The sequence below is a fragment of the Elgaria multicarinata genome, chromosome 21, assembly GCF_023053635.1.
Source record: "Elgaria multicarinata webbii isolate HBS135686 ecotype San Diego chromosome 21, rElgMul1.1.pri, whole genome shotgun sequence".
Classification (NCBI taxonomy): domain Eukaryota; kingdom Metazoa; phylum Chordata; class Lepidosauria; order Squamata; family Anguidae; genus Elgaria; species Elgaria multicarinata.
In genome coordinates, this window is record NC_086191.1 from 14,583,023 (window position 1) to 14,608,507 (window position 25,485).

The 25,485-nt window shown below is 50.2% G+C and overlaps 3 protein-coding genes across 6 annotated transcripts; 2 read left to right on the forward strand and 1 right to left on the reverse strand.

Moving 5' to 3' along the window:
• The first annotated feature begins 1,553 nt into the window (after positions 1 to 1,553).
• On the forward strand, positions 1,554 to 13,361 carry LOC134412426 (RNA-binding protein 4B-like). Of its 2 annotated transcripts, XM_063146348.1 has the most exons (4): positions 1,554 to 1,626; positions 3,890 to 4,312; positions 9,002 to 9,665; positions 12,728 to 12,816. In XM_063146348.1, the coding sequence occupies exons 2-3, from the start codon at positions 3,901 to 3,903 to the stop codon at positions 9,655 to 9,657; spliced, it is 1,068 nt and encodes a 355-aa protein (XP_063002418.1). In that variant the 5' UTR covers positions 1,554 to 1,626; positions 3,890 to 3,900; the 3' UTR covers positions 9,658 to 9,665; positions 12,728 to 12,816. The 2 variants fall into 2 exon arrangements, with proteins under 2 accessions (XP_063002418.1, XP_063002419.1); XM_063146349.1 differs by lacking the exon at positions 9,002 to 9,665 and having other exon boundaries at positions 12,728 to 13,361.
• A 1,638-nt stretch (positions 13,362 to 14,999) lies between these two features.
• Positions 15,000 to 18,092, reverse strand: CCDC87 (coiled-coil domain containing 87). Its single transcript, XM_063146293.1, has one exon. It carries the CDS (start codon positions 18,090 to 18,092, stop codon positions 15,327 to 15,329), a length of 2,766 nt encoding a protein of 921 aa, XP_063002363.1. The 3' UTR covers positions 15,000 to 15,326.
• A 277-nt stretch (positions 18,093 to 18,369) lies between these two features.
• CCS (copper chaperone for superoxide dismutase) lies at positions 18,370 to 25,485 on the forward strand. Of its 3 annotated transcripts, none has more exons than XM_063145874.1 (8): positions 18,370 to 18,440; positions 19,669 to 19,741; positions 20,652 to 20,789; positions 21,481 to 21,661; positions 21,787 to 21,847; positions 22,144 to 22,221; positions 23,593 to 23,696; positions 24,142 to 25,485. In XM_063145874.1, the coding sequence occupies exons 1-8, from the start codon at positions 18,399 to 18,401 to the stop codon at positions 24,293 to 24,295; spliced, it is 831 nt and encodes a 276-aa protein (XP_063001944.1). In that variant the 5' UTR covers positions 18,370 to 18,398; the 3' UTR covers positions 24,296 to 25,485. The 3 variants fall into 3 exon arrangements, with proteins under 3 accessions (XP_063001944.1, XP_063001947.1, XP_063001945.1); XM_063145877.1 differs by having other exon boundaries at positions 25,285 to 25,485; XM_063145875.1 differs by having other exon boundaries at positions 18,398 to 18,440; positions 19,675 to 19,741.

The following is a 25,485-nucleotide window of genomic DNA, read 5'->3' on the forward strand; positions in this document are numbered from 1 at the left end:
GAATATTGTGGAGAGCAAACAGAAGCGTGAATGTAGGACCCCCCATACTTCTCCCAGGACTGAAACTGTCTTTTCACTGCCATCAGTTTTTGCTACTGTTAAGTCTGCCACCTTTTTTTAGCCAGGTAGGGCTTATGTGTTTTTGACAATGGGAGTGCAGGCAGATGTTTAGCATAGGAAGAATCCTGCCAGAGCAAAGATCAAGAGTCCATGTAGTCTGGGGACCTTGGGCTGACTAGTGGCCAGTGAGATGGACAAGCCCATTGTATGTCCTTGGTAGGGTGACCCTATGAAAAGGAGGACCGGGCTCCTGTATCTTTAACAGTTGTATGGAAAAGGAAATTTCAGCAGGGGTCATTTGTATATATGGGGAACCTGGTGAAATTCCCTCTTCCTCACACCAGTTCAAGCTGCAAGAGCTATACTAGAGTGACCAGATACAAAAGAGGGCAGGGCTCCTGCAGCTTTAACTGTTGTGATGAAGAGGGAATTTCACCAGGTTCTCCATATATACAAATGACACCTGCTGAAATTCTCTTTTCTATGCAACTGTTAAAGATACAGGAGCCCGGTCCTCCTTTTCATAGGGTCACCCTAGTCCTTGGCCTTCTTGTATACAAATTATGCTACTCAGCTATAGCCCTTGATAGGTTTCTGCTCTAAAAGTACAGAAAGGCACAGCCTCATTTTACCCTCCTGCCCATTTCTGCACCTGTGCAAAGGCGGTGGGGGGGGGGGAGATTTACCTGCTGGATTTATTTCTGCATCATATTAAAGGAAGGGGAGGGGGAGAGAAACAGCAGGAAAGAAAAGGTAATGCTGCTTCAATGCCCCCACTGAGCATCCTTTTGCACACACCCCTGACCAGTGTGGCCTAGTGGTTAGAGCAAGTGACTTTCTCACTCAGCCTCTCCTACCTCGCAGGGTTGTTATGAGGATAAAAGGGTCTGGGAGAAAATAAACAATTAGGTTAGTAATAATTACTGAATTATTAGCCAGAGTTCCCACAGGAACATTCCCCATAGCACCTCCCCACTTCTGAAGCATTCCAGTCCCCCCTTAGGGTACTTCATAATGGAACAGCCCTCCTTAATCTCCCCCCCTATTGGGAACCCTCATGGAACAGTCCAATCTCCCCTCCCTTCGTTCCATGGAGCAAACCATCTTCATCCCCCCCCCCTTCGCCTCTATGGTATAACCCAGAGCGGCTCCTTCATCTTCCTCCCCACCACATCCATTCGCCTATCATCGAGCCTCCCACACTAATGGAACAGCCTATTGTCTTCCCGCGCACCCCCGTCTCTGAAAATAGTACAGCCCCGCGGGGAAGGAAGAAAAAAAAAAAGACTGGGCGGGAGGGGAGGAAAATCCCGCCCTCCTCCTCCTCCTCTTCCTCCGCATACGCCGAGAGCCAATCGGGTCGGCTCTTCGCCCAAAGGCGAGTTCCGGTTGGCTTAGTCGCCCTTGAGCGACAGCCGCCCCTGCCCACTCAGCAGGCGCGCTTGCGGCTCGCGGGGCCAATCGGAGCTGTACGTGAGGGGGAGGTGCGCGCGGGGGCTTAGGCGGCCTCTGAGGCGCTTTTTCCGTTGTTCCGGCCGCCATTTTGTGCTGTGGGCCGCTGCTGAGGTGCGTGGCGGGGCAGGGCGGGGCGGGGGGCGTGGGGGGCGCTTGTGGGGGGCGTCGAGGGCGGCCGAGTGGGGCAGGGGGGGTTGGGGGAGAGTGTCAGGCGGCGCCGGGGCCTCTGCTCGGCGGCTGGGTTGAACCCGACGTGCCGTTTATTCATGGCTCTATTGCCCCGCCCTTGAGCCGGAACAGGCTCCCGAGGCGGCTGACAAAGAGGAGGAACTAATAGGGCCGTGTGGCTTGTTTCTGGGCCGTTGCTTGCGAACGCGGGGCCTGGAGTGGTGGTGGTGGGGGCCTGGAGTGGTGGGGAGTGGGGGTGGGGCCTGGGGGGGTGGGGCGTGGGGGGGTGGAGGGGGGTGGGGAGGGGGGGCCTGGGAGGTGGGGGGGGCTGGGGTGGGGGGGGGGGTCCAGGGGCCTTTGCCCCTGCTGTTGGTTCTGCTCTGCTAGAAGAAGAACACTCAAGTGTCAGCTTTAATGGACATTTAGGGCTATCATTAGCTTACAGTGTCAGCTTTAATAATAATAATGATGATAATAATAATGATACCATAGGGATATTGATATATTCTATTACTAGAATAATAGAATATATTAGAATATAACAATAGAATCATAGAATAGCAGAGTTGGAAGGGGCTTACAAGGCCATCTAGTCCAACCCCCTGCTCAATGCAGGAATCCACCCTAAAGCATACCTGACGGATGGTTGTCCAGCTGCCTCTTGAAAGCCTCTAGTGTGGGAGAGCCCACAACCTCCCTAGGTCACTGGTTCCATTGTCGTAATGTTCTAACAGTCAGGAAGTTTTTCCTGATCATAGAATCATAGAACTGTAGAGTTGGAAGGGGCCTACAAGGCCATCGAGTCCAACACCCTGCTCAATGCAGGAATCCACCCTAAAGCACCCCTGACAGATGGATAGAATCGTAATGAGAGAGCTTCGGCTGTTTACTATTTTTAATTGTTGTAAACCGCCCAGAGAGCTTCAGCTGTGGGGCGGTATAGAAATGTAATAAAATAAATAAATAAATATTCTAGTATTAGCTTTAAAAATCATATCATAGGGATGTTAAAATATAGTGATAGTGATATACTAGCTTTAATAATCATTTCGTAAGGACGTTCAAGTATTTTAACATTAGGTTTAATAATATAGGGATAGTGATATATTCTAGTGTTAGCTTTAATAATCATATTGTAGGGATGTTAAATATTCTAGCGTTAGCTTTAAAAATATAATATAGGCAATAATTGGCTATCATTTATTTCATGTATACTGTATATTTATTGAATAGATTTTTTTATTTACGGATTTCATTAGTTTTCTAAACTGAAATTCAGCTTACAGAAAGGAAAACAAAACGAAGCAAGATCTTAATTATTGACAGAGGGTGTAACATATATGTATATTTTTCACCCTTACCTTACAAATCAGGATATAGGTGGAATTTATTTCTGTTGAATAGATTTTATACTGTTAATATTTTTTTTTTTTTTAAAAAAAGCGAAGTATTTTTATGCCCCCAAAGCTCCCGGAACAGCTCAGTATAGTCAGACATTATCCATTAGTATTAATATCAATGTTGACAGTATATAATGCTTATTACTATTCATATTCTAGTTCAGATTATTAAAGGTAACATTGGATATCAACATATATTGTTAGCTTACTAATATAGTATATAACGTTATGGATAATATTGAAAACATGTCAGTGCTCTCATTACTTGACAGTACTAATGTATCCTTCCGCTATTATCCATAACATGTTACATATTATGTTAGTATGGACAGTGTTGGTTGTAATTATTACTGCTATTCAGGAATATCCGTATCGATATATGTTAGCTTTAATAAGGTTAGTGGAGGGTTTTACCAGCTAGATACCTGTGTGAAGCCCAGAAGCAGGACAACAGCACCCTCCTAACCATGTTCCCCAGCAACTTGTATTCAAAGGCATGCTGCCTCTTCTTAGTCACAGTGGTGGTGGGGGAACCTGTGTCTGTAAAGCGAGATCCCTTTTACAATTGTTACCCCCCCCTCCCCGTGTCCAGTGAGGCCACGATGACAGGGGCCTCCTCACCATGATTATCACCCCTTTCAAGGTAATGCCCGCTGAGGACTTGTGAAATTCACTGGGGGTTCTTGAAAGTGGTGAATCCTGGCTGTTCTTTAAAAAAAGGGGAAAAAATCCAGAAGTGGCCAGTGCTGGTTGCTTGTCCTTGTTCGAATGCAGCCTGACGCCTGTTTCTTATCCCCCGCACCCAGCTCTAGCCGCCATGGTGAAGCTTTTTATTGGCAATCTTCCCCGGGAGGCCACGGAGCAGGAGATCCGCTCTCTTTTCGAGCAGTATGGGCGGGTTCTGGAATGTGACATCATCAAGAATTACGGCTTCGTGCACATAGAGGACAAGACGGCTGCCGAGGACGCCATCCGCAACCTGCATCACTACAAGCTCCACGGCATCTGCATCAACGTGGAGGCCAGTAAGAACAAGAGCAAGGCCTCCACCAAGCTGCACGTGGGCAACATCAACACCACGTGCACCAACCTCGAGCTGCGGTCCAAGTTCGAGGAGTACGGCCCCGTGCTCGAGTGCGACATCGTTAAGGATTATGCCTTTGTGCACATGGAGCGAGCTGAGGATGCCGTCGAGGCCATCAGGGGCCTTGACAACACAGAGTTCCAAGGTGGGAAAGGGGCAGTGTCAGTGTAGGCCCCGAGGCAGGATTTGCCTCTCAAGGAGCCAAACCTCGTCAGCTCGGTAGTGGTGCTGTCTGCTGACTAGGCTTAAAATGTTCCGTTAGTCTGGCTTTTTACCCGTTATAGGGTTAAAAGGTTACATTTAAACGCGTTGACGTGCTTCGGTGTTTCAGCAAAGGTGCTGTAGGGTGGATTCCTGCATTGAGCAGGGGGTTGGACTCAATGGCCTTGTAGGCCCCTTCCAACTCTGCTATTCTATGATTCTATGCCTCCTCAAGCTTCTTGAAGGGGGCACTTTCCACGTGGGAACTTTACTAAACAAAAGCTCCCACCGGTTGTGAAAAGGGAAGCCTTCCTCGGTCCATTTTTAGCAGAATTTGGGGGGTATAGGCGGATCACCATGGAAAAGCTAGAGGTGACATAGCTTCAAATATAAGTTTGAGCCCTGTGAATTTCACGAAAGGACCAGACTTCAAAGGTGTCTTAAAATGGATTTCAGTTGAGCACTGCCAGTATTAGAAGGAAAACTTCCGAAGGCCAAAATACTGTTTTCTAGCTTTGTTGTTAAGTTTCTTTTTGCATCAAGTTTGAGACCAGTAAGAAGGAAGGAAGTATTTCTGTGTCCTTTGGTAGTCCCTAGGTCTTTGTGTGACCCTATCCCTGCTAGTCAAATGGTGTGTGCAGGTGTTCCGTGTGTATTTAAAATTTGGTTTGGTTGGTTTCTGATTGACAGAAGCATGCAGCACTAAACAGCTAAAGACTGGCAACCAAAATAGCCTCAAATCAGTGTGATACTGAGCCCATCTAATCTAGCTTTTTGGCCTTTTGTGACCTAAGACAGACTCTTGATCACAGCCCCCACCCCAGGTGCTTTGCCTGTCTATTCCTTCCCTGACAGCCTTCACCCCTCTGTCCCCAGTGTCCCTGCCTGTTTATTCTTTTCCTGACAGCAAGGCGGTCTTTTAAAATAAAGATTTGTCCCTCTTTTCCCCCTCATGCCTCTGTTTCTGCTACCCCGTCTTCATGCAGCTACACCTTTCTCAGCTCCATTCCTTCACCCAGTTTGCTTCTGGACTCCCTGTGTCTTCCTCTGTTCCAACCTGCTTTCCTGGCCTTCTTACTGTGATTCTCTTCTTTCCTTCCCCGCTTGTTTCTGCCAACAGTACACAACTTAAGCTACTGCATGAGGTTTGGGCTAAACTGACTTTTTAACTTCTGTCTCAAGCTGCAGTGTTTATCAAAATTCTGCTACTAACAATTTCCTGCCAAACAGTTAGAACGTTGTTGGTAATTCTAAGACGTCGCAGAAAATCTCACAATTGCTAAGGGCAGCTGCAAGAAGTCAAGATCCACTTTTTAGCCTCTTATATGTGCTAGTAATCTCTTCCTTGTTTGTGGGGGTTTGCATCTAATGCTGGGAAAGCCGAGCATCTTAGCAGGTTTGTGGTCAGTTATTAAAAATCTGCAATTTACATATTGGTGGAAACGTGTTAAAACAAGCTTTGGGGGAAATCCAGAATATTCCCCCTGAGCAATTTTCACTGAAGTTGGCACCCTCCCAAGCGTGAAATATAGTGGAAATGTGTTGAAGTTCCCACTTTGCTATTAATACTAATTAGCTGAAATATAATTATGCAAAGTTCTTTTTTTTTTCATTTTCCTTTTTAGCTTTTCTGGAAAGATAGTTAGAATTTTGTTTTATCATGATGGTAGGTAAGAAGCAGCTCTGTATATAAAGATAGAGGTCTCTTGAGAAGTGGTCAAGGGAAGGAACTGAGCATGACCTGGATTGTCACGAAGAGGAATTGGTCAATTGCCTGGATTGTAAGTCAAGTAAACCTGAGGGCGGGTGAAACGCTGGTTCGTTTGAAACGGATTGGGAAAGCTGTGTTTGTGATGGGGAGAGGCTCGGATAGAGTTGAAATGGGGAGAAATGCATACCATAATATTCATTGCGCATTAAGCACTTGTGCAAGCAAGACAAGTCCCCCCTGCCTTTTTGGTTTTTCCGTTGTTGGGCATCTTAGGGCACCATCCTATGCATCTTTAGACAGAAAAGAGTCCTACGACTCCCAGCAGTTCCTCACCTGGCATTGGCTGGGGAACGGTAAGACTTTTCTGTCTAAACATGCGTGCAATGGCACCCTTACACTGTAGGCCTGCCCCCTTGGCCTGGTTGCTTTTTTTTTCATCTCCCAGGAGCAAATGCCAAATTGTAGCCGCATTTAAGCTGCACTTTGGAGTGGGGACTTGGCCACTTGATGATGTTTGTGGGGCCCACAGCGGTACTCTGCTGCCCTATAGAGCAGTTGTGCGTATGCTCTTGGATTCTGTGCCGAAACGGCCATTAGATTAGATCCAGCTACTGTAGCTGACGCACCGTGCATGTGTCTCTGCCAACGGCTGAGACTGGTTGAAGAGTGCTAGGCCAGTAGTAAACACTGGTTATTGACGAATTCTTGGAGAATTCGTGTATAGCAAGGTGGGGGAAAGACATGCATTGCCGAATTGGTCTCTGTGAATGAGTTTTTGCAGAGAAGGGCCTGCTTCCTCAGACCCAGGAAGTAGGTGGAGAAAGCAGTAGTTGACCACCATCACCCAATAGCCCATGCATGCACCCTCTTTTTAGGGATTGATAACTAAGGGCTACTGCCTCCTTTCACTTGTACATGCATAGGGGTATTGCCACACCCATGTTCCCCCCCCCCAAAAAAGTGGCTTTCCAGCAGCAAGCAATCTTATCCGCATCATCAGCTGCCAGTCAAGGATACATTTATGCCGGGGGTGATCAGATGCACAGGTGGGCACACCTCCTGTATCTTTAACGTCTGCGTAGCCACGACTGATCATAGGGGAGTGAGAGAAGCTGCTCTTGAGGGAAGTCCCTGTTTGACAGTATTACCCAGTTAAAAAGCTGGGGCAGGATTTAGCCTGGTCAGCAGCGCCCCACCCTGTCAGGCTAGGTAGGATGTTTTTTGACACAGCTCTGAAATGTGCAGGGCCCTGACTGCCTCATTTGCAAGTGGGGCTGAAGTGCAGTGGAGGGTAAAAGTCCAACAGGTAAGGCAACTCTCTGGAACAGCCTGCAACAGCAGCAGGATATGCTGACCCATTGGGCAAAAGCAGTGGGGAGGACTTAGGGAGCAGAGCCGCACGCTCTCACCTGAAGGCCTCCCCCTTTCCAACCTGGGGTTCTTGGGGAGCAAAAGCCATGCTTTTTAGCTTTTGTAAACCGCCCAGAGAGCTTCAGCTATGGGGTGGTATATAAATGAAAAAAATATATAACTAAAATAGGCTTGGAGATCTCGGGCGCAAGGCACTTCTCTCCGTCTCGGCCGCCTGACCAGAACTGTGGGGATTGATAGAGCTTTCCCTGTTTCCAGAGCGGTGGTGAAATCAAAGAGGGCTGGAAGGGCGTAAATGTCTGGGGGCATGGGCAGCAGGAGGGTTTCTGCCTCTGGCTTATATCCCCTAGGGTTGATCTTCCCCACTGCTGAAATACAAGCAGCCTGATGGCACATGCGCTAACCAGAGTTACTCAGTTAAAAGGCGTGTGTGTGACTGAGCTGGGTGTCATCGGCCCCTTTGAATGGGAAACAAAGGACAATGGGCAGAACGCCTCAGTTTTGCTTTGTGCTCTGGGCCAAATCTTTAGAATTCATATATGGCGCATGTTTACTTCTGGTCAGGCTTCGGGACCTGGGTAGTCTTCCTTATGAGTTCCAAAAGCGATCAGTGTCTGCTTCTTCTCTCTCCCCCCCCCCCCCCCCAAGACAAACTGTGGCCCAGGTGGCTTCCGTGGCTCTTTCCATTTAGTTGCTGGGTTAAGGCTTTACGTGTGAAACTCACTACCTGTCCCTGATAGGAGTGGCACCGGGGCCGTCGCAGGAGGTCTTGACTGACTGCATACCAAACCCCTGAGTTTCCAGAACCCGAGAAGCCTAATTCTGCAAGAGCGGAACATGTGGGGCGGGTCTGAATCATGACACTCAAGTTCTTCTGGGTGTCGGCAGGGAATACAGATATGCTCAAGGCAGTGCCATAGGGCCCTGAAACAGTGGAGTTAGAATAAAGAATGGGGAAAGGTAGTCTTTGCTGGAGGACCAGATCTGGAGAGGAGGAAGAGTTTCAGGACTTTTCGCATGTGTTCGCATTCTGTTGTTACCACCAGGGGCCATAAATGTCCTTTTATTAATGGCAACTGTGATTTATCTGGAGTGTTCTGGTAGCCACATGCGGCTGTACAGTATTTAGCTCTTACAGTAAACACCAGACTCCTGAAGTCTGGTGTGCCATTCCTTCTCTACGTTCTGCAAGCCTGCCAAAAACATTTCCGGTTTTCAGCAGCCAGCATCATCACGTTCACAGGCTGAATAAAACATTTCACATTCCTAAGCAGGCCCGAACGACTCTCTGGCCGCTGAACGCTTTGCTCCCCCGAGTAACTTACTGGCTGTTCCAAACCAGGCAGAATCTTCCCTTCCTGCCGCAGGGAACAACTGCCCCCGGGGGCAGTTTTTTGGTTGCCTCTTGTGCAGTTAGCTTTGGTGGGTTGGTTGTTCCCTGACTGTTTCTTTTTTTAACACAAACAAACAACTGACCTGCTGTGCTTTTGCTTTGAACTTGTTCTTAACCAACCTTTATAGCTGCCCTTCTTGCGTCTTGTTTCCTTCAAGGCAAACGAATGCGCGTGCAGTTGTCCACCAGCCGGCTCAGGACCGCGCCCGGGATGGGAGACAAGAGCGGCTGCTACCGGTGTGGGAAGGAGGGTCACTGGTCTAAAGAGTGCCCGGTAGACCGCACGGGGCAAGTGCCCGAGTTGACCGAAACTTATAGCGAGCAATACGGAATGGTGCGCACCCCCTACCCTACGGGCTATGGGGACCCCGTGTATTACGATGACCCCTATGGAATGGTGGACTACTATAAACGGTATCGCGCGAGGTCCGCCGCTGCGGCGGCGTATGGGGCTTCTGCATATGACGCTTATGCGGAGCACACCATGGCCCAGTATTCCCAGTACGCCCAGTACTCACAAGCCACAGCCATGGCCGGTCGCCTCACTACCGCCTTAGACCCCTACGAGAGGGCTTTGCTGCCAGCCTCGGGAACTGCAGCAGCGGTAGCCGCCGCTGCTGCGGCCGCGACCTCCACATTTTACACCCGGGATAGAAGCCCTCTGCGTCGCTCGGCAGCTGCGGCTTCCACCGCCGGAGACGTGTACGGATACGAGCGGGTTCAGCTGTCTCCCGTCCCGCGATCCTCCCTCTACGACGTCCAGCGGTTCGGGCGGGATGCAGGCGCGGACAGGTTGCGATACTCCGCGTATTGAGTCTGGAGGTGAGAGCGTTTTTTCATGCGTAGCTTGGAGGAGGAGGGGGGGGGATGGAACATCCGGTGTGGTTGATGGCGAGGCTTGGGCGGGAGGGAAGTGGGCCGCTGCTACTGCGTGTATCTCTCGAGGGGGTACCTTCCGGTATCTGCTGGGCTCTGGGTCTCATATTTGTTTGCAGAGCATTGAGACCATCTGGAGCAAGCTGTGCCGCTGGGCGTGGGAGGCGTAGCGTGGATCAGCATCCACCGATACCTTCCCGTAGGAAGAACAGCATCAACCCAGGCCGGTTAATTCCCCCCCCCCCCCCGCCCCAAACTGGCTCTGGTCTCATTCCTTTTTTGCCATTTGGCCTTTGCCTTCTGCCCCGTCCCACCCATCTTGCATATGAACCCTCGGTTTGCCCTGCAGCGGCTGGGATTGAGCTGCACCAGTCACAGCCTGACTGGCAGGAGTTAGGGTAGCCTTTCGGTAAAATGTTACTCTGAGATCTGATGGCAAAAGGTCTCGGTCCTATGGAAAACGATCCAGCATCGCCCCTGAGCCTAAACTTCCGGGGGTCTAAGAGGATCCTCTCCTCTACCCGAGCCCCTTAAGGCACAGTGGTGAGCTAGTTTGCATCAGCGTGTTGGGTGGGTTATTCATGAAGGGTCTCTGGTTTTCTCCCAAGAGAACAGATCTGCCCAAGGTACAGCTTTGATGCCTTGCTCCGTGGCGCAAGCATGGCTGTGCTGAATCAGACCAGTGGCTAAACAGACGTCGGTCTTGTCTTCCCCCAGCATTTAGAGGCCTCCTGCCACAGTTGACGCGTCCTCCTCCCTGTCTGACCCTTTTCAAGAGCCGTGTAAACCAGTGGCCGCATCTTCCGACTGTGGATTTCTTCGGTTAATTGATGCCTTGTGTGAAGGATGACTTTACTTTTGTCTATCCTGAATCTACCCACAATTATTTTCAGTGGGCATCCCCCCCTGAGGACTAGTATTACATGGGAGGGCAAAGTATGTCCCTCCCCATTTTCCCCACAGGGTTCATAACTTTATAAACTTGTTTATGTTGTGTTCTCTCTCTCTCTCCCTCCCTCCTCGGTTGTCTTTCTTTAAAACAAGACCCAAAGGCTTCTACTGTAAAGAAAGTGCTGCAGCTCCTTGATACCTTAGTTACCCCTTTTCTGGATTTCTTCCAGCTGTGCGATAACCTTTAAGAGATGGGGCAGGCAGAATCACATCGGTGTTCAAGATATAGCCACACCATGGATGTTTGCTATGATGCTTGTCATCCCTGCTAATCCCCAAGACGGAGGGTCCTGCCCCCTTTCTCATGGCAATATGGAACTTCCTGCCACCTCTCTTAAGCACTCTTCCTAGATAGTAACAGCTAGACTCATCGGTATATCAGTAAATTTGGTATTCATCTGGAAGTGAGCAGGCTGAATTGTATGCATTATGAGGTGGGGAGAGTCTCATAGGCTGTGGCGCTTACCACACACGGACTTCGGTCATCCTGTCAGGTGTCTTTTTCCTGCAGCTTAATCTATAGCTAAGGCCACCTTTCCTTGGCCGTCAGGTTTGTGCGATTCACAGTGCATTGCAGGATTGTCTGAGACTCCCTCAATACTTTGTTGGAAAGGCTCCAGCCTGGGCAGTCCTCATGGGGAACCGGGGGCTAGTGCTGCCGCCGCCAGGGACTGTAGCTCAGTGGCGGGAGGAGGCACACGCTTCACGTGCAGAAGGCCCCCAGTTTAATGCTCCCGTTGAAAGGATCAGATAGCAAGTGCTGGGGAAGTTCCTTCTTTGCCTCAGCCTCTGGAAAGCTGCTGCCGGTCAGAATAGACAATATTGAGCTGGAGGAATCAAGGAATTCATAGGAATCAAAGCCCTATGAAGAGAGACTGAAAGAACTGGGCATGTTTTGCCTGGAGAAGAGAAGGTTGAGGGGAGACATGAGAGCACTCTTCAAAGACTTAAAAGGTTGTCACACAGAGGAGGGCCAGGAGCTCTTCTCGATCCTCCCAGAGTGCAGGACACGGAATAACGGGCTCAAGTTAAAGGAAGCCAGATTCCGGCTGGACATCAGGAAAAACCTCCTGACTGTTAGAGCAGTACGATAATGGAATCAGTTACCTAGGGAGGTGGTGGGCTCTCCCACACTAGAGGCCTTCAAGAGGCAGCTGGACAACCATCTGTCAGGGATGCGTTAGGGTGGATCCCTGCATTGAGCAGGGGGTTGGACTCGATGGCCCTGTAGGCCCCTTCCAACTCTGCTATTCTATGATTCTAAGGTGACTCGGTCCAAGACTGCTTCCTATGTTTCAGGGAAGGGATCACAGCTTAGAGCGTATGCTCCGAATGTAGAAGGTTCCAAATTAATCCCTGGCATCTCAATTTCAAAAGGATATTGGCTCGTAGGGCTGAGAGAGCCTCCTGATTTGGGGTGGGGGACAATGCCAGTCACCGGTCTGAGCTAGGGGAGGGCACCCTCTTTCAGGGACAAATATGGGTGGACGTAGCATGGCCAAAGAAGAGTCATCTGGTCGCTCCACACTGCTGCAATTGTGTGGTGCTTTTAACCCGTTTGCCTCCCTTTCAGGAGATCTAGAAATCATCCGATACTGAAATGTACACCAGCACCCTAAGGGTAGCCGATGAATGGGAAGGTTTGGCCCTCAAATGCTTAATTTTGTTCTTGGTTGTTGTTTTTGAAAAGTGGAATGTTTCATATTAACCAGGAGAAGAATTCCAGTTCCCCTAAACTGTTTTCCTCCTATTACAAGACAAAGCCAAGGTGTGAGATTCTCTGTAAACCATTGAGGGAACGTGCTGATGTTGTCTTTGCGGAACGATTTGTGAAATAGTGGTTGTAATCCTGACTGTTCGTTCCCCCTACTCTTCCCTGCCTCCGGCCAGCACCTTTGTGGGCGCTCAAGGCGTCTGAGTGGGCCCACGCCCCCTCCCATCCCTAGAAGTGAAGACTCCTCTCTGCTGGAATCCTACACAGCCACGGTTCTGAGGTTCCCTTAGGCACCGAGACCCATCCCTGAGCCTTCAAATGAACTGTGTCTTTTATTTTTCAGGTAGGCTATTTGAGGGCTGGACGGCGGGTTCCTGTGGTACGTCCGCGGCAAAACTGTGCCAGGCTTCACGATGTGTCGATTTGTGTTTAGCATGGTCTCACTAATGGACATCTTGTGTCTCTTCAAAGCTTAGTGACAGCTAAATTTCTTTTTTCCCCTCTTTTCTTTTTAAACAATGACAATGAAAACCTCCCCAGGAATTGCTTGGGTAGGGGGGAAGGGTTGATGTTCGTGGCACCTTTATCTAGGGTGGGTAAATGTCTTTGCTTTCTTGATCTCTGTCTAGATCTGTTTTAAGCTTAGACAGGAAGCCACAGGGGAGAGCAAGGGGCACATTCTCTTCCTTCTGGAGCCTGTTTGGAGCCACTGCCTTCTCACCCTGCTTAGTTTGTGGCTTCTCCTTCCCCCTAAATAGGCTTAATTTTGGAAGTGAATAACCAGGAACACCCCCCCTTTTTTTTTACTATGAGAAGTCATTGTCGTACTTGATATTTTCCTGAGGTTTGGTCCCTCCTGTGGAGTCCTTCCCTCCTTACATTTATATTAACCTGTGACTTTTGTTCTCTGAAGTTTGCTGAACCTCTCCTTGTTCTACACCCCCCTTTTCTCCCTGAAATAAAGCATTTGTAACAGATGCCTGGAAACTTGTCTTGTGTACGACCTTAAGCCAGTTCCAAAGTCCCCGTAACTTGTATCCAAGTGAAATCGCGAGCACATGTCAAGACACTTTACGAGGGTTTTCTCTCCTGCCGGGAGGCTGTAAAATTCAGTCCCTTCGCATAGGTGGGAGCTGAAAATTGCTTCTGTTTTACCTTGAAAGGTTTGCTTGTGTTACTTTCTCTTCAGAGTTTGGTTCTTTCACTTCATTATGCAGAGGCTGTGTAAATGTCTTGTTCGATGCTTGAATATTCAGTTATACGAACCCCCCCCCCCTTGAAAACTCAATTCCTTTCTACATAGGCCAGATGTGAGTTAAACCTAGACAGATTTCCATAGTGACACTGATCTAACTTTTTAGTTTGCAGAATAGGGCTTGCACACAATTAAAATAAAATAAAATTCCCTGACCTGAGTGGAAGAGTTGCAAAGCGTCCAGAGAGTATCGCGTTGAAACCGCTGCACCCTGTTTTTTGCTTATCTTTCAAGACAAGGGACCTACTTGCACCATGTCCCCTGCCTGTCTTAATGCGCTTAGGATTGCACACTACGTGTACTTGAGTTACGCGTAGGATGGACAAAAGCATGTTGCAATGTTGAGTTTAATAAAATGTGGTCCTAGGTGTTGTGCATCCCTATTTTGGCTTAAACATGCAAGTAAGTGTGTGTGTGTGTGTGAGAGAGAGAGAGAGAGATGGGGGAATGGAAATGAGGGGGGCAGAAGGGACGGACACACACACACAGTAGGAAAATAGGTCTATCCCAACACGCACACAACTATTGTTTTGCATTTGTCTTTGGTTGGACTTCTAGGTTCTAGTAAAACAGTGTAGCTCTCCCACAAGCCTGAAATACGTCCAGCCCTGATCTGCCACACAAAATCTGCTTCAGGCAACGTGGAAAGCTGCCTTCTGTTCCCTGGCCAGTTTTTAATTATTGGTCGTCGTCCCCCCGAGAAGAAATGCCTCCTCCAACTACTGTATAAAATGCTGCAAAAAGGAAGGATGACGACAACAGCACAGTCGGCCAATAATGACCAGAATGGGTCTGGCCTGAGCACACCACGGTGTACATAAGTGTGGATCATGAGACTGTAGGGTTGAACAACATCAGCATCCAGGTCACTTGCCGCTGCCAGGCAGAGTAATCAAGATGCTGGCGGAACAAGCCTCTTTTGGAGATGGCTCAAAACAAGTAAGCCAAGCCAGGTGCTGTTGGGGGGGGGAGTGGGAGGGGCAGACTCCCCCTGGTTTCTCTCTAGTCTGACTCCAGATGTGGCCAATCCTTGGTGTGAGCAAAAGCAGCCCTAAATATCCTGTCCTGCGCAAGCTAGGAGTGGGGAGAGGGAAAGGCTGATTTAAAGGGCCTCAAAGGCTGCCTCCCACGACAGTTCTCTCTCCCTTAAGGGCCCCTCCTCAAAACCCACCTTTGCTGTGAAGCCTTTAGCTCAGCCTTGGAGTGATCCCATATCCTTTCCCCGCGACCGCCTCGCTCTCCTTCCCATTTCCCTCAGAGTAAGGACGGAGGTCACAGTATTAATAATACTTAATAGATTAAGAGGCTGTGTCGAGGTTCTAGAATATATTTAATTCTCTCCCATCTGGGCTACCTGCCACTGGCACCCACAGAAACATGGCAGCTGAAGAAACCTGAGAAGCAGCTCAGCAGACCTCATAGGATCCTTAAGCCATATTTACCATAGATATTGGATCCTTTCAAACATGGTACCCGAACTTTAAGCCATGAGGACCAGAAACATTTTTTTTTAAAATGGAACTAGAGGATGTTAGGAACCTCGTTTGTGAACAATGCAACTCTCTCAAACGCCTTTGAAATGTGGACTGAGCCAGGCCACCACAAGTCTTGACACTTGGTCTGTATCTGCACATTCTTCAAACGATTGGTGACTCTTTGCTGTAAGCCTGTCTCCACTGCCTGTCTCTTACACTGTGTGCTCCTTGAACCGCAAAGTCAGCGCCCTTAAATTCTCTATTTGGCTTAGGTGAAGAGAAACGGCTTCACGGTCTTTGGCGGAAGGTGGCACGGGTGAAAAAAGGATGCCTTTCCGCCTGTTGTCTTGACCTGTCGTCAAAGGAACATAAATTGGAGGGAGTTTCCTTCTCTGGCCCCCTTTCTTGACTCCTCTCCACAAAGCGCTCGCACGCCGCTCTTGTTGCAACCAGTACAGCATCTCCACCGTGTCCCACTCCATCTTCTCCAGGTACGGGCGTCCCCTGAAAGTCACCGTGTCATCGAACGTCTTCTTGATGTGGTTCAGGATGACGTAGAGCTCCGCATCAAACTGGCCCAACTCGGCACGTTGGCGGCTCCTGGTTTTAGATTCCTCGATTCGCAACATGAAAGACTGGGGTTCCCTGTCGAACAAGCGGTTTGGATCTGAAGCGGTTTGTTCAAAGCGTTCCATTTCCGCCAGCAGGAGCTCCCGATCCTGGATAAACCGCGCTGCCTCCTCCCAAGCCTGCAGCATGTCTGGGAGCAACAAGTAATACTGGTTGGAGCTGTACTTGATTGCCATGTCCAGCCTTTCTCGCTCCGAGAAATGGAGAACCGTCCAGAGTCGTTCCAGCCTTCTCTGTAGGACCCTGAGATCCTCGTCCTTGTGGTCGCAAGAAAGGAATGCCCCCAGCCCCCCCATCATGACGCTGTTGGTATTCCACTTCCCAGCCTGGAATTCTTCTTTCGTGGACTGAATCTTCGTGGCTTCCTTTATCACTTCCTTCTTCACCTTCTCCTGCTCCTTGATTTCAGCCTGGTCTAATACAGGCTGCATCCACTGGAGCTGCTCCGCTTCCCCAAAGTCATACAAATGAAATATTACTGGTAAATAATCAGCCTCCTTGGTGCTGAGGTATTTCAGATAATTATCGGTATTGAACGATGCCTTCCACCACTTGAGCCAAGAGGCAAATTCCTTTTTCGCTTTCTTCCTTTTGAAGGGTAGGTTTGGGGTCATTGGTGTGTCTACCACTTCCTCCGGGGAGTAAGGTCCAGTGGGCAGGATTTTACTGAGCTTTTCATTAATGATCCGCTCACATTTTTTCCTTGCCAGTGTTGAGGAAGCAAAGCAGACGGACAGGTCTATGTTAGCTGCATCAGGTTCTGTCAAGGGCCCAAGGTCGAACTTCAGGTAGTCTTTTGGGATGGTGCCTTTCAGTTCCTTGTACATCTCCCTGACCTCTTCCCCAGTGGAAAGGTTAGCATCCAGAGATTTTATGGTAGCCGCGTTTATCTCCCCCAGGAGATGGTTGTAAATTGGTGGGCATTTCTCCATAGCCATGGCTTCTACATAGCTCCTTTCTGACACTTGCAAATCAGCCGCCTTCACGACCAGCTTATCATGGACTGCGAAGTTCACTGTTGCAGCCTGAGGATGGGAGGCCGGGGCAGAGATGATGGTGTCCCTTCGTTGCCTCTCAGAAGACTCCTCCTTCTGCAGGGAACTCTGCATTCTCTGGAGCTGCTCTTGGCGGACTTCGTTCGCCTTGCGCCACGTCAAGGCTTTAATGAGGGGAGGCAGTTCCAAATCATCGTCCTGTTCTCCTTTCCATGGGCTGGTCTTGAGGACAGAACCCTGAACCAGCCTCCGGAGGTCCTCAGCCAGGCCTATTGTCCCACCGAATTCCCCGTCTTCAGTGGACTCATAGTGACAAGGCAGATCAGGGCTGAGAGGGCGATGCTGTATACAGATGCCAAGTTCATCAGCGAGGAGCTGCCCCACTCTCATATTGGGCAGGGACTGGCTTCTCTTGAGAATAGTGGAAGTAGCCCGCTTAGCCCGATGTAACTTCGTCTGGTCTTTTGAGGCAGTGGCCCGCGGACAAGGCGTTGTGATTGCGGCACAGGTCATTTGTCCCAGGAAGGCACTCTTCTCCGGCCTCGGGAGGTTCAACTGCTTTATTTTGTCCATGTCCAACAAAGGTAGCTCCTCCAGCTCTTTGATATCCTTGGCCATCTTCTGTTTCAGCGTTGGCACGTGAGGTCTGGTGAGCCTGATGAAATAGCTGATGGTGAAGCCCAGCCGGCAGCCCAGGTTGCGTGTCCGCGACTGGCCCTGCGGGCTCAGCGGTTTGGTGGGGGACTCCGGCGGGCGGTTCTGCGGGGTCTTCATCTCCATGACTAGGCGGTGCCGGACGGCCGCCACGTTGAGCAGGCTGGAGCAGTCCAGGGACAGCTGGGCCGAGAAGCGGGTGAGGTTGGCGCAGTCGGTGAAGATGCCCAGCTGGTGGCGGTGGTCCATGACGCGCAGGTAGTGCAGGAAGAGATGCTGGCACACCAGGCCGATGTACACGACCAGCTGCTGGTAGAGCTCGCGGTTGGTCTGGGCGCTGAAGGCCGGGTCGTACAGCGAGTGCTGGACGTCCTTGAAGATGTGCTTGACCTCCAGGAGGATGACCTCTCGGAACACCTGCCGGTCCCGGGACGGGACGTGCGCCCACTGCGGCCCCGGTTCCAGCCGCGCCTTGACCATCTGCAGGAGGGCCGTGAGGGAGATGGGCACCGGGACAGCGCTGTGGACTGAGGGGACGGCGGAGGGCCTCTCGCTGGGGAACGAAGACTTCACCCGGGTGAAGGAGGCGGGGAAGAGGGACAGCGGGGCCAGGATGCGCTGGTACAGCTCGTGCAGCTCAAGGGCGGCGCCTTCCGTGTCTGCCAGGCCGTACAGCTGCCCCGTGGAAGGCGAGGCCATGGCGCGGGGGCGGCGGCGGCAGGTAGGCCGCGGACAAGGCCCGGCGGTTTATTTAGCCGTCGCCATGGTTACGGCGGCGCCGCCGGGACGAGCCGGTCCGATTCCGTTCATCTTCCGGGCGGGACGCTGAGCCCGCGACTTTAGTTCCGGCGCTGGAGTGGAGTGGGCGGAGCCTTCCTCTGGCTTCGCTCGAGGCGGGACGTAAGGAAGGGGTGGGGCCAGCCGCCGCGGTTGTGTGTCGCATTTAAAGGGGCTCGGTCGGGCGATTTTTTTTTTTTTCCGTTCCGGCCGCAGAGGGAGGCAGCGATGGAAGCGGCTCCGGGAGGGGACAGCGGCGCCAGCTGCAGGGTGGGAGAGAGACGTGGGGGTGGGGAGGGAGGGAGGTGGGGTGGTTAATTATCTCCCCCCCGCCCCCAAAGCCAGGCAGAAACTCAGCAGGTGAAGCTTTTCCTGGCGTGAAGTGGAGAGGGTGGCCTAGGTGCATAGCTGTTGGGTTTCTGCACAGAGGAGGCGTTACTGGGTGGGTGAGTGGGATGGTTAATGCCTGTTGGAAGAGGGAATATTGGGCAGTATCCCATGGCAACGCCCATTCTTTTCAGTGGGTCTACTCTGTGTAGGAGTACCATTGGATACTGCTCATGGCTGGGTGATACAGCTGCCTGCTTTGCAGGCAGAGGCCCAACCTGTTGGTTGTTTTATGATGGTTTTAATTTTTGTGAACCGCCCAGAGAGCTTCGGCTATTGGGCGGTATAAAAATGTAATAAATAAATAAATAAATGAATGAATGAAAGAAAGGATGAGGGGACAGATTGGGATAAGCTGGAGTGTGTTCAGAGGAGGGCAACCAGGATGATCAGGGGTCTGGAAACAAAGCCCTATGAGGAGAGACGGAAACAACTGGGCATGTTTAGCCTGGAGAAGAGAAAATTGAGGGGAGACATGAGAGCAGTCTTCAAATACTTAAAAGGTTGTCACACAGAGGAGGGCCAGGATCTCTTCTCAATCTTCCCAGAATGCAGGACACGGAATAACGGGCTGAAGTGACAGGAAGCCAGATTCCGTCTGGACATCAGGAAAAACTTCCTGTTAGAACAGTGTGACAATGGAACCAGTTACCTAGGGAGGTTGTGGTCTCTCCCACACTCAAGGCCTTCAAGAGGCAGCTGGACAACCATCTGCCAGGGATGCTTTAGGGTGGATTCCTGCATTGAGCAGGGGGTTGGACTCGATGGCCTTGTAGGCCCCTTCCAACTCTGCTATTCTATGATTCTAAGAAAGGCTCTTATAGGTATATGTGATTGCAAGCAAGAGGGTAAATTCAGGTAGGTGACGGATCGGAGATTTTAGGCACAACTGGGGTGCCTAAAATCGTTTTAAAAAACATCCTAAAATTACACTGGATAGGTGTAGGCATTGATGGACCTGCTCTTCTTGAGTGGGGATTTAAAGTAGAGTTCCAGTTGCACGTTAATAAGAGACTTCTGTGTAATGTTTCTGCATATTTTCTCCACCTGAAAATGTCGGCCTCATGTGGCACTTTTCTCTCTCTCTCTCTCTCTCTCCCCCCCTCGGCAGTTGGAGTTTGCCGTCCAGATGACTTGCCAGAATTGTGTGGAGGCCATCCAGAAGTCTCTACAAGCAGTACCAGGTGATATGAGCAGCAGGGCCTTGTCATTCATTTCTTTTTCTATTATTATTATTATTATTATTATTATTATTATTATTATTATTATCGTTTCTCTACCGCCCTATAGCCGAAGCTCTCTGGACGGTTTAAATCTGTATGTATTCTATTTTTCCGGGGTGTATTATAAATGTCAATAATAATAATAATTAATAATAATAATAATAATAATTTATTTCTTACCCGCCTCTCCTTTTGGATCAAGACGGGGAACAACATTAGAACAGGAATCAATACATCTTAAAAATTCATGATTTAACATTGATCTTGATAGGCCTGCCGGAAGAGGCTAAAGCTGCCTTAAAATCACACAGAAAGTTAATTTTACGAATCTCCTCCGGCAGGCCGTTCCACAATCTGGGGGCGACAGAAGAAAAGGTCCTCTGGGAAACTGATGTCAGCCTAGTTTTAGCTGACTGAAGTAAGTTCTCCCCAGAGGACCTGAGTATGTGGGGCGGACTGTATGGGAGAAGGTGATCCCGCAGGTAGCCTGGACCCAAACCATGTAGGGCTTTAAAGGTGATGACCAACACTTTGTACTTTGCCCAGAAACTAATTGACAGCCAGTGGAGTGATTTCAATGTTGGATTAATATGCTCACCCCTAGGTGTACCGGTGACCAACCTGGCTGCCATATTTTGAACTAGTTGAAGTTTCCGAACTAGGTACAATGGTAGCCCTATGTAGAGCACATTGCAGAAGTCAAGCCTTGAGGTTACCAGCGCGTGCACTACTGTCCTTAGGTCTTCTGACTCTACGAAGAGGTGCAGCTGGCGTATCAGCCGAAGTGGTATCAGCTATACCACTCTCTTATATTGTTTTATGTTTTGTGGTAGGTAGGGTGTAAATAAAATATTCTGCGCTTCCCCTCCAGGCCTCCAGTTGCTTGATATCCAGCTGGATTCACAGAGTGTGCTGGTGGAGACCAGCCTCACCACGGAGAAGGTCCAGAACCTTTTGGAAAGCACAGGTCGCATGGCTGTGCTGAAAGGGATGGGCGGTGCTGTGCCAGGTAAGTCCTGGCCTGACTCCCTCTGACTTACCCTTTCCCCAAAATAGAATCATAGAATCATAGAATAGCAGAGTTGGAAGGGGCCTACAAGGCCATCGAGTCCAACCCCCTGCTCAATGCAGGAATCCACCCTCTGCAACAAACCATTTGGGGGGGTAGAGTTTAGCATTTTGGATCGCTCCTTCAGTATTCTGATTGAAACCCAGAATGGATTCACCGCCCCACCGAATTCAGAACCCCCAGCCCCCACCGGGCCCTATCATTGCTGGCTTTTGGGAAGGCCCCGAAAACCTGCTGGTATACTCTGGCCTTCCCCTCATTATATTGGGCTGTTCTGCTCTGCAGCTGGAGTTACATTGTAGGTCTTTCGTACTATCTAGGCCAGATGTTTTAGGCTGGTGTATGTTGTTTTCAAGAAAAGTTTTCTGCTGTGGTACTGTATCGGTTTTTATTATCTGAATATTATTCTTGAGGCCTGCAGCTCTGACTGGTGGCCTTGAAATACTTCAAATAAATAAATAAAACAGGAAAAGGGCCGCTTAATTTCACAGGGTGAATTAAAGAGATATATCTGCAAGCCCGGGGAATGTGGGTGAGTTGAAATGTCCTGGAGCCAACTCATGTATGGGAGGAATGACCAGCTCCTCCGTGGAGGAAACGCAGCTCTCTTCACCCTCCGATTCCCTCACAGGGCCTTTCGGCAGTGCCGCTGTGGCCATGGTGTCTGGCCTTGGATTGGTGCAGGGCGTGGTGAGGTTCTTGCAGGTCTCGCCAGAGAAATGCCTCATAGATGGCACCGTCGATGGCCTGGAACCAGGGCCTCACGGCCTGCATGTTCATGAGTTTGGGGACGTCACCAGCGCCTGTGACAGGTGAGAGGCGCTGACGGGCATCTCCTGGATGCTTCTTCAGCCTTTGTGGGGAGAGGGGCTGCGGCCCAGGCAGCTTGGACTGACTGACTGTCAAAGACCCCGACTTCATTTCTGTTCCTGAATAGCTGTGGAGACCACTTCAACCCCGACAGGGAACACCACGGAGGCCCACAGGACGAGCACAGGGTGAGTCTTGGCAGGTCCACCTATCGCCTACATGAGGAACCCTTTCCAGCCCCGAAAGCCGTTTTGGGTTTCGGTGAAGCTCTCGCGGGGGGGGGGGGGGGGCGGCTTGTTCCAGTGGTGGGTGGGGCCAAAATGCCAACCAATGGTATTCAAGCTCTTCCTGCCCGTCACCAAGCCTTAGGAGAACTGGTTCCCCAACCCTGCCACAGAGCGCCTCATAGTCTTGCACTGCTAGTCGCTATCGGTGGAGACCACTCTGCGGTCGGACGGTGCAGCCTGTTGCTCTCTCTTTCCAGCATGCCGGGGATCTTGGAAATATTCTGGCCGCTGATGACGGAAGAGCTGCTTTCCGGATGGAAGACAACAAGCTGAAGGTGAGCCTTCCCAGAACTAGCAAGTAGTCCCACAAATGGATTCATCAAAGAACGCGTGGTGGCCACGGAGGTGGTAGCGTGGGTGTGCCTCTGCTGCTTTGTCCCCCTCCCGCAGTGTAAAGAACGTGCGCTGCCGCGGAATTGTGGCCCTTTCTCACTGCATACTAGAGCAGGGGCAGAATGACTGTCGCCGACAGAGCTCTTTTCAGTGCTGTGCTCCAAAGATGTGCCCAATAAGAGGCCCGAACAGACCTTACTGCAAGATCCCTCTCTATTCGGCCCTGGTTAGGCCTCATCTAGAGTATTGCGTCCAGTTCTGGGCTCCACAATTCAAGAAGGACGCAGACAAGCTGGAGCGGGTTCAGAGGAGGGCAACCAGGATGATCAGGGGTCTGGAAATAAATCCCTATGAAGAGAGACTGAAAGAACTGGGCATGTTTAGCCTGGAGAAGAGAAGATTGAGGGGAGATACGAGAGCACTCTTCAAATACTTAAAAGGTTGTCACACAGAGGAGCGCCGGGATCTCTTCTCGATCCTCCCAGAGTGCAGGACACGGAATAACGGGCCCAAGTTAAAGGAAGCCAGATTCCAGCTGGACATCAGGAAAAACTTCCTGACTGTTAGAGCAGTGCGACAATGGAACCGTGACCTAGGGAGGTGGTGGGCTCTCCCACACTGGAGGCCTTCAAGAGGCAGCTGGACAACCATCTGTCAGGGATGCTTTAGGGTGGATTCCTGCCTTGAGCAGGGGGTTGGACTCGATGGCCTTGTAGGCCCCTTCCAACTCTGCTATTCTACGATTCTACGATTCTATGACTAAGGCATGCACATCTCTGTGCATGAACCGTTCTCAACTGCCATTTCCCCTCAGCAAATCCCAGTCGTAAGAAAATATATCCGGTCAGGCCCTGGGTCCATCTAGCTCAGTATTGCCAGCACAGACTGGCAGCAGCGTCTCTCCAGGGCTTCAGCACAATTCTTTCCTAGCCCTACCTGGAGATGCCGGAGACCGAACCTGAGGTTTTCGGCATGCAAAGCAGCTCTGCCGCTGAGCCGCAGCACCCACCCAAGTCCAAATTGCCCCAAAGCCTTATTCCCAGTCCGAATGACCCTTCATGGCATCACCCACGAAAGCTGTCCTACTTGTCAATGTTCCTATTGCAGACATCTAACCTCGGAGCCGTTGCAATGTTCATGCAGAGACCTCCTAGCATCAGGTCAGCCAATGGTGAAACCGTCGTGTTGTGATAAAACGTACGGGTTTATTTTATTTTGGCCTCAGTGCAGCAGCCCTTCCCTAATCAGCCTGTCGCAACCAATGGAGGGGCGAGGTTTAATTGTGCACACTTTGCTGTCTCCCTCCTCCTCAGGTCCACGATATCATTGGACGCTCCTTGGTGATAGATGAAGGGGAGGACGACTTGGGCCGCGGAAGCCACCCCCTCTCCAAAGTCACTGGAAACTCAGGCGACAGGTGAGAAACCAAGGGCCAGGATTGGGTGAGGGGCTCTTCTTCTTCTTCTTCTTCTTCTTCTTCTTCTCCGCTGCAAGTTGAGAGTTTCTACACCTTGTGCCACTTTGTTCCCAGTCAGGCTATTTGTCCATCTTGTCCAAGAGTGAGCAGAAGGTAGATCTCAAGCTGTTTTGAACTTCAGCTCCCACCAGCCCCATCCTGGCCAGTTTTCAGGAATGCTGGGAGCTGAAGTCCAAATCATCTACTTCCTGTCTACCCCTGTGCTCCAGGGCATCAGGTAGAGAAAAGTCCTCCCCTATGCCTTCGCTATCCAGGGGTGCGGGCCTATAGGAAGTGTTTTATGGCACATCTCTTCCATTTGAGTTTTGGTTTGACTGCTCCTTTGCAGAAAAGGGTTTACGTCCACCTCCTCCTACCCTACTTTTCCCTTTCTTTGCGTTCGCAGAGTGGCTTGCGGCATCATTGCCCGTTCTGCTGGCCTTTTCCAGAACCCCAAGAAAATATGTACCTGTGATGGAGTGACATTGTGGGAAGAACGGGAGCGCCCTATGGCCGGGCCGGGCCAGAGGGCCGCCAACCTGCCAACCCCTCATCTCTAAGATTTCCAGTTCTGCTGGTGTTCTTCTTGGGCTCGGAGTTTCCGAGAACTCTCCCCGTGGGGAGTCGGAATAATACCCCACCGTGCCTGGAGACTGTAAGAACGACCCCCTGAAATTGCACAGAGAGGGGAAGTGGGAGGGAAGGAGAGAACACAGCAGCCATGCGGACTTTGCTCCGTCTAGAAACATTCCAAAAAGAAAGAACAGGTGTTTTCCCTTTGGGTGGCGGTAAAACACAGCACTATTTTGCTAACGCACAATTGTTTCGGCAGTGCTCTGCGAATGCTTTTCTTTGTCGCTTGTACACCTTTCTTATTGCTTGTCCTCCACACGCCCTTTGCATACAGCTTAGTGGCAATGCAGGGATAGAAGCTTAACCCATTTGAACAGGTCTGCGTATCGTGCGGCGGCTCTCAAAGGCACAGGAGCCTTGCCGTGGAGGGAAAGGAAGAAACCTTCTCTTCCATATCAGGGCGCTCATCCTTGCTAGGGCTGTGTCTGCCGTTATCAATTCAATTTCTCATCTGAATTAAGAAAGAAGGGAAAGAATCCATCTTCTGTGGATGGCGAAACTACTGTTTTATTAAGAATTGTTGTCCTTACAATGCCTTTGGGGGCCATACATAAATAAATAGCAGTGCTATCTTTTAAGTATTTGTCAAGGTGTACAGAAAAGTGCCTTTAGCTCCTGACAAACTTGCTTTGATTCTGAGGATCTTTGCCTTAGGCCTTCGCTAGACCGAAGGATTATCCCAGGCAAATGGAGGGGTCGTCCCTGCCTGCTCCCGGGATCCCCTGTGTGTCATTTGGATGCACAGGGACAATCCCGGGATACAGAGCTGGTGTAGACGTGGCCTGAGTCTTTCCTTTGTGGTCAAGTTGTCTTGTGAGTCTAGGAGATGTCATTCCAACCATTGACAAGAGCCTCTCCCTATGACTCAATACAAGTCGTATAGACAAGCTAACTAGTTTTTTTTTTATGAATACAGATAAGTCAGAGAGCGACTGGGGCTGCTTTTCCCCTTTAAAAGCAGTGCTTCGGGAGAGAATTGTACGAGCAGCAGTAACAATCAGAATGTGGTCAGAGTTCTAAAATGGGTGTGGCCGCACAGTCACCCTGCAAAGCTGCAATCTGCTGATAGCATTGGCTGGACATTAAGCTCAATCAAGAATAAAATGTTTAACAAAAA

Excerpts from the sequence above, each read along its gene's own strand:
- CCDC87 (XM_063146293.1), bottom strand. The coding sequence starts at position 18,092 with ATGGCCTCGCCTTCCACGGGGCAGCTGTACGGCCTGGCAGACACGGAA.
- CCS (XM_063145874.1), top strand. The coding sequence starts at position 18,399 with ATGGAAGCGGCTCCGGGAGGGGACAGCGGCGCCAGCTGCAGG. Across the intron at positions 18,441-19,668 it reads ACAGCGGCGCCAGCTGCAGG|TTGGAGTTTGCCGTCCAGAT; the intron begins GTGGGAGAGAGA and ends CCCCCTCGGCAG. Across the intron at positions 23,697-24,141 it reads ACTGGAAACTCAGGCGACAG|AGTGGCTTGCGGCATCATTG; the intron begins GTGAGAAACCAA and ends TTGCGTTCGCAG.
- LOC134412426 (XM_063146348.1), top strand. The coding sequence starts at position 3,901 with ATGGTGAAGCTTTTTATTGGCAATCTTCCCCGGGAGGCCACGGAGCAG. Across the intron at positions 4,313-9,001 it reads TGACAACACAGAGTTCCAAG|GCAAACGAATGCGCGTGCAG; the intron begins GTGGGAAAGGGG and ends GTTTCCTTCAAG.